The sequence below is a fragment of the Orycteropus afer genome, unplaced genomic scaffold (genome assembly GCF_000298275.1).
Source record: "Orycteropus afer afer isolate SDZICR_OR568_19922 unplaced genomic scaffold, OryAfe1.0 scaffold00074, whole genome shotgun sequence".
NCBI classification, from domain to species: domain Eukaryota; kingdom Metazoa; phylum Chordata; class Mammalia; order Tubulidentata; family Orycteropodidae; genus Orycteropus; species Orycteropus afer.
Window position 1 is genome coordinate 10,974,890 of NW_006921661.1, and position 14,384 is coordinate 10,989,273.

Sequence of the window (14,384 nt, forward strand, 5' to 3'; positions counted from 1 at the left end):
GTCACTAGTAATGCATGAGAGTTCTAGTTGATCTAAAACCTTTGTACTTTTAGTCCTTTTAATTTTAGACATTCTGGTAGGAGTGTAATGGTATCTCATTATGATTTTAATTTACATTTCCCTAATGACTAATAATATTAAACACTTTTTCATAAATTTATTAGTTATTTGGTTTAAGAAGTGCCTGTTCAAATGTCTTCTCATTTTTTAAGTTGATTGTCTTTTTCTTATCAGTTTATAAGAGTTCTTTATATATTCTGGATGTGCCTTTTGAATGCATATAGATGTGTGTGTATTTGTGTGTATATGTGAGTGTGTGTATCTTCTCCTATCTGTGGTTTGCTTTATTTCTCTCTTAATATTGTTTTTTTGATGAACAGAAAGTTCTTGTTGTGTCCTGTTTATAAAATCTTTCCCTATCTCCAAGATACCCTCCTAAATTTTCTTATAGAAACTTTGTTGTTTTTATTGTTTGCATGGAAGGATATGGTTTATTTCAAATTAGTTTTGCATATGATAAGAAGTAGAGGATCAAGGTTCTTTTTTCCCCTCCAGATGTTCAATTAGTCCGGCTCCTTTGTTGAAAGGATCGCTCGTCCTTGATTAAATCGCAGTGGCTCTGAAAATCAGGCCGTCGTTTGGGAGTCTCTGTTCTATGATCTGTCTACCTTGAACATACTGTCTTACAATAAGTCTTGATATCTGGTAGTATTAGGTAACTTGGCTATTCTAGATCTTTTGGGTTTCTTTTTTAGCTTACCATGCTGCTGTCCTCCCTCCCTATGACCCTATCCCCTTCCCAACCTCCCCCACCAAAAAAAAAAAAAAAAAACTGCTGAAATTTTGATTGTGTTTGCAATGAATCTGTACAGCAATGTGGAGAAAATTGATATTTTAATCAGATGATTCCTCTAATGCATGAGCATAATTTGTCTTGCCATATATTTAGGTCTTTTTACGTTTTCCTCAGTCATATTTTACAGTTTTAAATATAGAGGGCTTGTTTTTTTTAACTTTTATTTTTCTGGCTTTTTGAGGGAGAAACTTAGATCTTTTCTAATATAGCATTTTAGAATTATGCATTTCCCTGTTAGCACTGCGTTAGCTGTGTTGAGTATATTTTTATAATTCATATTTTCATGATCATTTAAGGAGCTCTGGTGGTATAGTGGTTAAGGCATTTGGCTACTAACCGAAAGGTAGGTGGTTTGAATCCACCAGCTGCTCTGTGAAAGAAAGATAGAGCAGTTTGTTTCCATAAAGATTTGCAGCCTTAGAAAGCCAATGGGAGTGACTGTGAGTCAGAATTGACTCAATGACAGTGGGTTTGGTTTGAGTTTATTATCATTTAGTTCAAAAGATTTTCTAATTTTCCTTGTGATTTCTTTTTTGACTCTTGGTTATGTAGAAGTGTTTTACTTAATTTTCAAACATTTGGGGACTTTTCTAGTTATTTTCTCTTGTTCATTTCTAGTTTTAATTTTCCTGTGGTCACAGAACATATGCTGTGTGGAGGCCATATACTTACTCTCCTACACAGCCCCAGAATTCAGTAAATGCCCCATAGGAAAAACTGGAAGTATGTGTGGGACTCTTTAATTTCTGGTTTGTCATACCACTTCCATGATACCACCAAAAGCTCTGCTGGTTTCTCTGTGTTCCAACAGAGTTCTTCTGCCTGGGCCAAGCCCAATTCGCAGCCCTTATGCAGGATGGTCAAATACCTCTAAGGAAGAAAATGTCTGGCAATTGTCAGCTCATCTTAGAAGGGCTTTTTAGTTCATTTAGTCCAGTTGATTTCAGTCTCCAAAGCCCCCTATACTCTAAAAATTATCTAGGACCTCAAAGAACATTTGTTTATAGGGACTATATGTTGATACAGGAGCTCTGGTAGTGAAATGGTTAAGCACTTGGCTGCTAATTGAAAGGTGAGTGGTTTGAACCCACCAGGTGCTCTGTGGGAGAAAGATGTGGCAGTCTGCTTCTAAAAGGATTACAGCCTTGGAAACCCTACAGGGAAGTTCTTTTCTGTCTTACAGGATTGCTATGAGTTGGAATTGACTCAATGGCAATGAGTTATAGTTGAGAAAATATTAAAATATTTATTAAAAAAACCAAAAAGCCAAACTCACTGCTGTTGAATTGAATCCAACTCATAGCGACCCTTCCTTGGGTTTCCAAGGTGATATCTCTACGGAAGTAGATTGCCCAGTCTTCCTTCCAAGGAATGGCTGGTGGGTTTGAACTGCCAGCCTTCTGGTTAGCAGTCAAATGCCTTAGGCACTATGCCATCCCATCAGAGCTCCTAAAATGTTTATTAATTCATTTAAAATAACTGTATTAGATCCATTACATGTTAACATAAAGAACATATTTTTATAAAAATTGACTACATTTTCTAAAAACAATTTAATAAGAGTGACTGTCTATAATTTTGCAAATCTCTTTAATATCTGGCATAATAGACATTTGGATTCTTCTATTAGTGGGTATATTTAATCTGATTGTGTGATTTGATATCATACATCATGTAGGCTTTGGAGAAATCCACAGTTCAGTTGTGAGAGAATGGGAATGAAAAAGGCAAATAGTGTCTTCGTATTATTATGGAAGTAGTTTTTATTTTTTAATTATTGTTGTTGAGAATACACAGCAGAACCTACACCAGTTCCACAATTTTTACATGTACAATTCAGTGACACTGATTACATTCTTCAACCTGTGCACCTGTCCTCGCTCTCCTTTGCTGAGTTATTCCCCCCATATGAGCATGAGCTCACTGCCCTCTAAGGTTCCTATCTAACTTTACAAGTTGTATTGTCAGTTTGATCACATGTAGATAGATCTTAAAAAACACAATGTTCAAGGCAGGCATTCTTTACTAGTTAAGCTAAACTATTGTTTAAGAAGAATTCAGGGGATATACTTTGGTGATTTAAAGTTTGAAGATTATCTCAGGGCAATAGTTTTAAAGTTTCATGCAGTCTCGCTGGCTCCAGAAACTCCAGAGTCCATAAGAATTTTAAATTCCATTCTGCATTGCCCCCTTTTTGATCAAGATTCTTCTGTAGCATCTTTGATCAAAATGTTCAGTAATGGTAGCTGGACACTATCCAGTTCTTTGGGTCTCATGTCAAAGGAGGCGGTTGTTCATGGAGGCAATTAATCACATATCCCATTTCCTCCTCCTATTCTTGATTCTCCTTCCTCTATTGCTCCAGGTGAAGAGACCAATTGTGACTTGAATGCCCACTTGTAAGCTTTTAGGACCCCAGGTACTATGCAGCAAAATAGGAGGTAGAACAGAAGCATTAAAGCATTATTAGGCCGATTAACTCCTAGGTCCCATGAACCCATGATCCATTCCAAGGAACCACAAATCCCATGAGGTGTTTGGTTGTGCATGAGTGCATAAGCAACTTCAGTAGCTACTCTCTCTCTCTCTCTCTTTTTTTTTTTTTTGGGTGGGGGTCATTGTTGTAAATGTATCTGTCACGCAACTTTTGCCAATTCAACTTTTTATAGATCATCAGCTTATTGATGGCAATTACATTGTCTGTGCAATCCTACCCTTAATGCAGTTTTTCTATCGCTGTAAGCTGAAACTCAGTAGTCCATAAGCCATAACCCTCCCTTTTTCCCTTCACTTCCACCCCTGGTAACCACTATAAACTTTGTTCTCTGTATATTTGTCTGTTCTTGTCTTTTTATATAAGTGAAGTGATGCAATATTTGTCCTTCTGTGATTGACTTACTTCACTCAGCATAATGTCTTCAGGCTTTATCCATACTTTAGCATGTATCAATACTTTCTCTCTCCTACTGGCTGAGTAGTATTCCACTGTATTTATGTACCACATTTTGCTTATTCATTCATCTGTTCATGGGCATTTAGGTTATTTCTATCTTTTGACTATTGTGAATAGTGCTGTAATGAACATTGGCATACAAGTATCTGTTTGAGTCTTTGCTTTTAAGTCTTTGGGTATGTACTAGGAGTAGAATTGCTGGTCATATGGTAATTCTAGTTTTAGTTTTTTGAGGAACTGCCACATTGTTCTCTACAGTGCCTGTGCCATTTTTCATTACCACCAATGATAGATAAGTGTTCCAATTTCCTTACATCCTCATGACATTTGTTATTTTCTGTTTTGTTTTATTTTTTTAAAGCCATCCTTGTGGGAGTGAAATGGTATCTCATTGTGGTTTTGATTTGCACCTCTCATAGTAGCTAATGACACTGAGCATTTTTCATGTTTGGTATTTGGTGGCCATTTGAATGTCCTTTTTGGCAAAATGTTTATTCAAGTCCTTTTCATCTTATGATTGGGTTATTTGTCTTTTTATTGTTAAACTGTTAAGTTTCATATATATTCTGATTATTAGATTCTTATCAGACATATGATTTCTGAAAATATTTTTCCAGTCAGCAGCTTGTTTTTTCACTTGTTTGGTAAAGCCTTTTGATGAATAAAAAGTGTCTCATTTTTATGAGGCCTGTTTATTAATTTTGTCTTTTGCTATTTGTGCTTTGTGATTAGATAATCTATTGATTGAAGTGGGAGCTCTGGTAGCATAGTGGCTAAGACACTTGCCTGCTAACCAGACAGCTGGCGGTTCAAACCCACCAGCTACTCCTCGGAAGGAAGGTTGGGCAATCCTACTTCCGTAGTGATACTGCCTCGGAAACCCAAGGAGGGGTCGCTGTGAGTCGAGTTTGACTTGACGGCACATAACAACAATAACAACATTGATTGAAGCTAGGCCCAACAGGATTTCCCCTGCATTTTCTTCTAAGTATGTTTAGGTTTAAGTTTGTACATTTAGATCCTTAATCCATTTTGAATTTGTGTTTGTGTATGGTGTGAGGCATGGATCTGGTTTTATTTTTCACATGTGGAAATCCAATTTTCCCAGCATCAATTGTTGAAGAGACTCTTCTTTTCCCATTGAATGGATTTAGCACTCTTGTAAAAAAAATCAGTTGACCATAGATATGTAGTCCCATTTCTGGACTCTCAATTCTATCCCATTGGTCTATATAGCTTTTGTTATGCCAGTACTAGGCCGTTTTGATTACTGTAGCTGTATAATATGTTTTAAAATCAGGAAGTATGAATCTGCTACTTTGTTCTTCTTTTTCAACCTTGCTTTAGCTATTCAGGGCCTCTTGCCCTGACATACAAAGTTGAAGATTGGTTTTTCCATTTCTGTAATGAAAACTGTTGGAATTTTGATCAGGATTGCGTTGAATCTACAGATTGTTAATGGATAATATTGACATCTTAATAATATTGAGTCTTCCAATCCACAAACACAGAACATCTTCCTGTTTATTCAAAAACCCAACCAAACTCACTGCCATCAAGGTGATTCCAACTCATAGTGAACTCCAGTGGGTTTCCAAGGCTTATAAATCTTTACAGAAGTAGATTGCCCCATCTTCCTTCCATGGAGCAGCTGGTGGGTTTGAACCGCTGTCTCCTTACTGGTTAGCAGCCAGATGCCTTATCTGCTACTCCACTAGAGGTCCTTTTCTATTTAAGTCTTCTGTAAGTCCTTTAAACAGTATTTTATAATGAAAATAGTTTTGACCTCACAGATGCTCTTGGGTCTTAGGGAAGCCAGGAGTTGGGGCTGTCCCTGGATCATACTTAAGAGAACCTCAGACCTAGTCTTTGTTCCTTTTACAGCTCTCTGATGACTTTGAAAGTACTGTTTTCATAATTTGTATAGCTTTTTCCAGTTTTTGTATCTGAACATAATTGTTCTTCTGTGGTGACCTACTGGATCCTTCTGGGAAGTGGAAGCCAGGTGATAATACTTAAAAACACATAAATCAGTGGCTCTTAACTTTGCTGCATATTGGAATCACTTGGAGAGCTTTTAAAAATTTTTGAGGCCCATGATAGCACCACATACCAATGAAATTAGAATCCCTGCATTGGGATCAGACATCAGTATCTTTAACATTCCCCAGGTGATTCTAGTATGTGACAAGGTTGAGAACTACAACCATAGAGTAAAGAATAAAAATCCATTGACTTGATTCTGACTCATGGTGACTTCATGTGTGTCACAGTAGAACTGTGCTCCATCAGGTTTTCAGTGGCTAATTTTTCTAAAGTAGATTGCCAAGCCTTTCTCCAAGGTGCCTCTGCGTGGACTCAAATGTCTAACCATTTTCTTAGCAGCCCCGTGGGTTAACTGTTTGCACCACCCAGGAATTCCAGATGAAAGGATTGACTAGCTCACTCTGACTTGACTTGCCTCGGCCTGTATCTGCTGTTTTCCTTCAGATTTCCCTTATGTGTATGTGGAAAGATATGTCTGTCTTTGTCACCCTGCCTCCCATCTCCCCGTTTTGTAATTATTTTTCTTATTAATAATTTTTTTTTAGTTTTAGACCGGTCCCTTTGTGTGCCTCCCCCACAGTCAAGCTTCCCTCTGTATACTCCCTTTTTTCCTCTTTTCTCTCTGTCCATTCTCCCCTTCTTAGCTTATCCCTTTCCTTTAACTGCCTTTAATATAGAACTTGATCATAAATGCTCAGACTTGGTATATTAGTTTTTAAGGTATCTGTTCTTCATTTTAAATCCTGACAGCCAGGAGTGGGCCAATTTATAGTTCTTTTTCAAGAAATAAAAACCCAGTGAAGATTTGCCTTCTCTTTGGCTTTCTGAGAAATAGAGGTGTTCTGTTCTTAGCTAGCCCATCTGATTTGTCTTAGGCTATAGAGAGAACCTCAGGCTTGCTGTGGGATACCTGCTTCTTTGGCTGAAGTTGGGGATAAGAATACTGCTGTCAATCCCTATTCTCTGGGGTCCTGACTAGCTAAGAAGGTCAATGTCCAGACTGGGGAGTTAGGGGTCATTATCCTGGTAATGAAGGAGCTCTGGTAGCACAGTGCCTAAGGCATCTGACTGCTAACCAGAAGGTTGCTGGTTCAAACCCACCAGCCACTCCATGGAAGCAAGACTAGGCAGTCTACTTCCGTAAAGATTTACTGCCTTGGAAACCCAATGGGGGTTGCTGTGAGTCAGAGTTGACGCAATGGCAGTGAGTATCCTGGTAATGAAGGTGAGATAGCAAGCAATCCAGTCTATTTTTGTATACTGTCAGATCTCTCATACTAAATGCTTTGTGACTGCTTCATTGCGTATTTTTTTTAATTGTGATTTGGGTTTACATAACAAATTCATTTTCCATACAGCAGTTCATACCCATTTTGTTTCATGACATTGACTGTAATTCCCCACAATCTAACAGCTTTCTTCCCACTTCCTTCCTGTGGTTACCTCTTCCCTGTGTTCTTCTTTCCTATGCATTCCTGACCCCTTGTTGGGTGCTTCTTGTAGAGAAGTCAATGAGGAGATTTCTGCTTTGGTCTTTTCATACCTCTGTGGTCAATGCCCATGTTAAATGTGCACATGCTTAATGTCTTCCCACCTTGCTAGAGAGTGCCCTTCAAAGTCTACCTGTCATGCTCAATGAGAGAATTATAGGACAAAGGGAGACTTTGGAGAGCATTCAGGCCAATCCCCTCTGGAGTAGCAGTCTTTTTTTTTTTTTAATTGTGATTTGGGTGAAAGTTTACAGAGCAAATTCACTTTCCATACAGCAGTTCACATACACTTTGTCTCATGACATTGACTACAATTTACCACAATGCAACAGCTCCCCTCCCACTTCCTCTCCATAGTTACTTCTTCCCTGTGTCCATCCCTCCCTGCACCCCTGCCCCCTAAGCTGTCTCCCTGTGCATACACAGTCCTTCTATTCTCCCATAACTGTTCTCTCCAAGGAGTATGTCTACCTACTTACCTCATATGCCTGTCTTTTGTTTGGCTAGAAGTCACAGGAGTGGGTTCAATTCCAGACCTGAAGGGCAGCTAGGGGCCATAGTCTCAGTGGTTCCACCAAGCTCTATTAGACCAGCAAACCTGGTCCCTTTTTTGTTTGTTTGTTTAAATGTTTTTGAGTTTTGTTACACATTGTTCTCCCACTCTATCCAGGATCTCCTACATAGATCCCCTTCCGAGTGGTTGATGGTGGTAGCCGGGTACCATCTAGTTCTTCTGATCTCATAGTCGGATAGGCTGAGGATTGCATGGTATACCATTCACGTGGACTAATTGCTTCCATGAATCTTTGATTTTCTTCTTTATTCTTTGCTCTGGACAAGGAGAGACCCATTGTTGCATCTACATGGCTGCTTGCAAGTTCTTAAGATCCCAGTCACTACTCACCAAAGTAGGAGGTAGAACAATGTTTTATGTAGTATGTTATGCCAGTTGAGCTTTATGTCTCCTGCAACTATGGTCCTGAGCCCACAGGTTCAATTACTTGCTCCCTCTGGGTAGCTGGCTGTGCCCAAGAAGTGACTACAATCTTGTCCCTTGTCAGCTATACTCTACACCTGGGAATTCTTACAGAAGATAAAAATACACTTGTGGAAACATTGTCTACCAACCCTATACATGGTCTTGGGTACACATAGACATACCTAATAGTTCAGCCTGTCCACCCATCTATCCACCCATATACCCATGTTAGTAGCAACCATTTTTGAGGTTTCTCTGACATGAGCTCTTCATATACCTCACATGAAGGGGAGTGCACTCTATCCTGAGATAACCTCTTCACTTATGGTTTGCATTTTTATGGGAGAAATTCCTTCCTCACACTCATTTGAGATCTACTATAGGAAGCACAGGGTCATATAGCCAGTTGAGTGATAAGCCAGTGATCATAACCAATTTTTCAGACTCCCAACCAAATTATTTTCTGCCACATTGTGATATCTTGAGATGGAAGCATCAGACCCCAACTCTCAGAAAGAAGATTCACTGAGCTGGCCTGTGCCTCAAGAGAGCAGGGAAGACTGCTGAACTTGGTTATATGACAAGGAGAGTCAACGGATGTGATGAGAAAAAGAGCCGTCATCTGGGAGCAACAAGATCTCAATTTGAGTTCTGGTTGATACTACTGACTGTGTGACTTTGGGTTAGGTTACTTGCATTCTCTCAGCTTGTTTTCTTATATATAAAATACAGAGAATAATTCTTGCAGTTTCTCCCTCCTGGGAGAGTTGTAAAGCTCACATAAGATGGCAGATGAGAACTCTGAATTCTGAAGCATCACACAGAAGTGTTGGGGAAGTCATAGTGGTAGAAAGTAGACTCACATCCTCTTGGCTGTACAGGTTCGGGAGGCCTTGAGGAAGGCGGAGAAGGAGCTGGAGTCTCACAGCTCATGGTACGCTCCCGAAGCCCTCCAGAAGTGGCTGCAGCTGACACACGAGGTGGAGGTGCAGTACTACAACATTAAGAAGCAAAATGCCGAGAAGCAGCTCCTGGTGGCCAAGGAGGGGGTGAGACCTGCCCTGCTGACACCTTCTCTCTTCTTCCCTCCTTGCTCTTCATTGCTCTCTTCCCTTTTACCTTCCCTTAGCCTTTCTGCCTCTCGCTGTTCTTCCCATTGGGGACCTCAAACATTTTGGTATTATCAGGACAAGAGATCCTCTGGTGCTGGGCTCTGTTTCTTTTCCTAAATGTACAGCTCCTGATAATGTCCTCAAGCTTCTGGAGGAGGGAATAGGGGTGTGAGGATACTTCCAACTGCCTTCTGAGAAAGATAAGGCCAGTGGAGGACGGTAGGGGAAAGGCTCTGTAGACTACCAGCGCCAGACTGCCACAGGGACAGCGAGTCTCCTGGGGCTGGGATATTGTCAGGAGACTCCTTTGCTGCTTCTTTTGTTCCCTCTATTGCCTTTCTTTTTCACCTCTTCCTTTTCCTTCCCCTTGCCTGCCTTTTCCCCTTTCCTGCCTCCCTCTCTTCCTTTTCCTCATATAAACTAAACTGTGCTAGGAAGAGGGGAACCCAGTCACAGGAAGGCTTTTCTCATTTCTTCCAACCTCTAATTCCTGCTCTCTTTACTCTGGGGGGCCTCATCTTTGCAGGCTGAGAAGATAAAAAAGAAGAGGAACACGCTTTTTGGCACCTTCCACGTGGCCCACAGCTCTTCCCTGGATGATGTGGATCACAAAATCCTAACTGCTAAGTAAGTAGCCCCAGTTTCCCAGCCCTGGCAATACCCGTACCATCCTCAGTCAGGGCTTTGAGAGTCTACAGGGTTTCCAATCCCAGCTCTACTCCTTCACTGTTGGAAAGACAGCTCTGTTCTCATGCCCCAGTTCCGGTCCAACATCCACCTTGTTCTTAAGTTCATGGTTTTATCATTTTAAATATCTTCCCAACTTACTCCTGTGAGAAGACACCTTATTTCTCACACTTACCCATGCCTACAATTCTTTCATTTGTCTTCAGGCAAGCATTGAGTGAGGTGACGGCAGCATTGCGGGAGCGACTGCACCGCTGGCAACAGATTGAGATCCTCTGTGGCTTCCAGATTGTCAATAACCCTGGCATCCACTCGCTGGTGGCTGCCCTCAACATAGACCCCAGCTGGATGGGCAGCACCCGCCCCAACCCTGCCCACTTCATTATGACTGATGACGTGGATGATATGGATGAAGAGATTGTGTCACCCTTGTCCATGCAGTGTAGGTGACCTCTTGGGTGGGGGTGAGGGATACACAGGTTGCTAAGTCCTTGGCCTCTGCTACGGTTAAAGAGTACATGGGGCAGATACCAAGGACAAGAGTACAACTCATGGCCTTGGTTAATAAAGCACAATTGTATCAGGATATTTCTTCATAACTGCCTTTCTGGTGATTTTTCCTTGCCATATGCTCTGTCTGCCCCTCTGGGTCTATTGTGTTATATATGTCTCCCTTCACTCTTTGTTTTTCTTTATCTCTTTACCCTCCTTTTACTCCTGTCTAGCTTTGTAAAAATAATTTCATTTAGTGGTTCATAATGTAAATATGGCATTCATTTTGATTATTTATGGCATTTATTTGTTTTTATTTTATGCTCCTTATTCCTAATTGCTAAACAAGATGAATAGAATGGTGTCTCTCTTTCTCTCTGTGCTTTTGTATGAGGCCCCATGAAATACATAATCCCTTAAAGTGATACAGAAGCCAGAGAGGCATTCTTACCCAGGAGGGATCTCCTGTACAAGCATGCCTGGCTTCCTACCCAAACTCTTGGACCTCCCCACCTCTGTCCTGGGTCTTCCCTTTCTTCTCCCCTGTGGGTGGTGAGGGCTGAGTAGAGCAGTGCTAAAAGGGACAACACTCATGGGAATGTAGGGACTTTTCCCTTACTGACTCATGGTTAATTTTTTCTTTAGATTCAGGGTTTTTAAGGAAATAGAACAGGCTTTTAAGGAAAATCTGTTGTTGCAGGCCCTTATCCCACCAGTGCAGGGGATGACAGAAAGCTGGGGTTGGGCTAGGGGCCCCTTCCAGAGTGCCAGATTCCTGCTCCAGACAGAATTCAGACAGACTTTATTTGTAAGTTTCCTCAATGAATCATTGTCCTTGGCCAAACCTCTTGGTTTCACTGATCAGACTCTTAGCTAAACGGCCTAACAAGGTTAGGATCAGTGACGGACAGTGAATCCTGACTTGCTGACCTAAAGGTTCTTACTTTCTCCAGGTTGGGAGGGATCTTCATTAGCTCTGAACTACCCATCCCTTGCCCTCTAGACTTCTCTTACCCCATTGATGAGCAGGCTGAAGCCCTCTGTAAATCAGATTCTCTTCTCCTTTTGGCCTGGCTGTTGGACCCTAGATGCTGCCTGGCTGATGGGGCGTAGGTTGAGTGACCGTTCTCTCTGCTCTGCATCCGCCGGCTCGGATGATCAGTCCCTCTGGAAATACCCGGGTTTGAGAAGCCCCTTTGGGGCTTTTGTTTTACCAATTTTGGGGACTAAACCAACACTTCTAGCCCACGGGCCCCTTTTGCTGCCTGTCTCACACCTGTGCCTGCTCCCTCTATTCCTTTAGCACTGCCCCTACTAACTACAGGGAGGGGTTCGGGGGTGAGAAGAATCAGCCCGCTCAGCTGTGGGCTGGAGAGAGAACACCCATGGTGATGGAAGGCTTAGGCTTCTCCCTTCAACCTAGGTAGGCAGATGTCCTTTTTTTCGGCTGGGATGGAAAGAAGGAAGGAAAGATCACCCTCCTCTTTTCTCTTTTTCATGTTTCTCTCCTTCCCTCCCTGCTTTCCACTTCTTTCTCCTTCCCCTACCTTTTCCATGCTTTCTCTCACCCTTCAGCCTCCTTTTCATGCCTTGAAAGCCACCAGCCATAGAAGCTCTGCCTCCCCAACTCTCCATCACCATGGAATTGTGCTCTCTCTCTGATGGCCCTTTCAAGCCTTCTGCCACCCTTGTAATCTGGCCCTTTCTCCCACTTTTGGACAGAAAGCAGGGTGGCCCATCTATCAGAGTAGAAGAGAAAGACTAAAAGTCAGTTCCCTTTGAAGCTGGAGGTGAGTGAGCCCAAGGGATCTCCTTGGGGATGAGCTCTATCACATTCCTGAATTACCTGGTGCCCATGTTCGCCTTCACAGGGCATGTGGCCTTCAACTCCTAAGAGTCTGATTTACAGCATCGATCTAAGAGCTGGTTCTTTATTTACATGCTTATTGGGGAAAATTTGGAAAGTAAATAAGGGTGAATATAAGCAGAAGAAAGACATCCATTCTGCCATATTTGAGCACCTTCCCTTTCAGTCTTTTTTTCTGTGAAAATATTTTTTATGTGGTCAAGATAATAATAACCACAGAAGAACTAGATGGTGCTAGCTACCACTGCCATCCACTTGGAAGGGATGTAGGAGATCCTGCATAGAGAGGGAGAACAATGTGGAACAAAACTCAAAATCATTTGGAGGCAAAAAAAAAAAAAAAGAAGGTGGGGACCAGGTTTGCTGGTCCAATAGAGCCTGGTGTAACCACTGAGACTATGGACCCTAGCTGCCCTTCAGGTCTGGAATTGAACCCACAACTGTGGTTTCCAGCCAAACAAAGTACAGGCATGTGAGTTAAACATTTACCTCAAGTAGACACACTCCCTGGAGAGAACAATCACGGGAGAAGGAAGGGCTGCTTATGCACAGGGAGATAGCTCAGGGTGCAGAAGAGTATGAAGGGATGGACACTTGGAGGAGGTAACTATGGGGAGGAAGTGGGAGGGGAGCTGCTGCATTGTAAATTTTGGTCAATGACATGAGACAAAGTATATGTGAACTGCTGTATGAAAAGTGAATTTACTCTGTAAATCTTCACCCAAATCCTAAAAAAAAAAAAAAAAAAAGATAATAATAACCACTACTGTTTATTAAGTGCCAGGAACTGGGTCAAATTCATTAAATACACTATGTAGAACCCTTAAAACAACCCTGCAGGACTTTATTAATTCAGAAACAGGCTCAGAATGTAGAAGTAAGTTGCTTAAGTCACACAACTAGAAAGTGGAAAGGCCTGTTTTCAAGATCTAGGCTCTTGTATTTCAAAGATCAAGGTATTTCTATTATGTATGATTTTATATCCTGTGTGATTTTTTTTCACTTGACATTTTAATAGACATTTTTCTATGTTCTTAAAATCTTTTCAAAAGCATCATTTTTAATAGCTCTCTAATCTTCCAGCAACTGGCTATTATTCTTTCATTGTCCCACCTTTATGTTTGTTTTCATATTATTATTAATGATGTGATAAACATGTTTGTATATAAATCCATGTCTAAGTTCTGAATTAGTTCCTGAGGTTGGCTTTCTGAAAAGGCTGGTTCTTAGTGCTCTCCTGGACCCTGCCCCAAACCCCTATCCTCTCCTCCCCTGCCTGTGTCTTCCTACTAACTGCCTTGCCACCTCCCTTTATAGTGACATTGATCTTAGGTCTCCTTCTATTGGAATTGCCACTAAAACTGACCTGAGCACCTCATCTTCAATTTCCCCTTCCTTTCAGGATCCCTGGTGGGAGGTTTCTGGGAGGAGGTGCCCCATTCTCCAGACTGGGCATCAAAGGCCCAGAGTGGTCTCCAGCAGGCATTTCTCCGTGGGCAACCTGCTTGCCTGCCAGCCTGAATCCTGCCCTTCCTCACACTCTCTTCACTCTCCTTGCAGCCCCCAGCCTGCAGAGCAGTGTCCGGCAGCGCCTGACGGAACCACAGCATGGCCTAGGATCTCAGAGGTTGGTAGAGGGTGAGGCTGGCCACTTCTTGACAAGCCGGGTATCTCTGCGGCGAATGCGCAGCCTTTCATCTGGACAGTCTTTCAGTTCTGAAGGCCACGGGACCAGCCTTCCATCTGCCTGTGCTTCTTCCTGCTGCTCTTCCACCACCACCACCACCACCGTCCATGTCCACCCTGTGCTGTGGGCTGGAGAGAGAACACCCATGGTGATGGAAGGCTTAGGCTTCTCCCTTCAACCTAGGTAGGCAGATGTCCTTTTTTTCGGCTGGGATG

At 41.9% G+C, this 14,384-nt stretch overlaps 1 protein-coding gene across 1 annotated transcript in view; it reads left to right on the forward strand.

Annotated features, from left to right (window-relative positions):
- The window catches only part of STIM1 (stromal interaction molecule 1), a 254,115-nt gene that overhangs the window by 234,517 nt on the left and 5,214 nt on the right, over window positions 1–14,384 (forward strand). Inside the window, exons 8-12 of the mRNA XM_042780950.1 lie at window positions 9,206–9,373; window positions 9,963–10,063; window positions 10,330–10,565; window positions 11,704–11,796; window positions 14,043–14,109. Coding sequence (XP_042636884.1) covers window positions 9,206–9,373; window positions 9,963–10,063; window positions 10,330–10,565; window positions 11,704–11,796; window positions 14,043–14,109 — 665 coding nt within the window. The remainder of the gene's footprint in view (window positions 1–9,205; window positions 9,374–9,962; window positions 10,064–10,329; window positions 10,566–11,703; window positions 11,797–14,042; window positions 14,110–14,384) is intronic.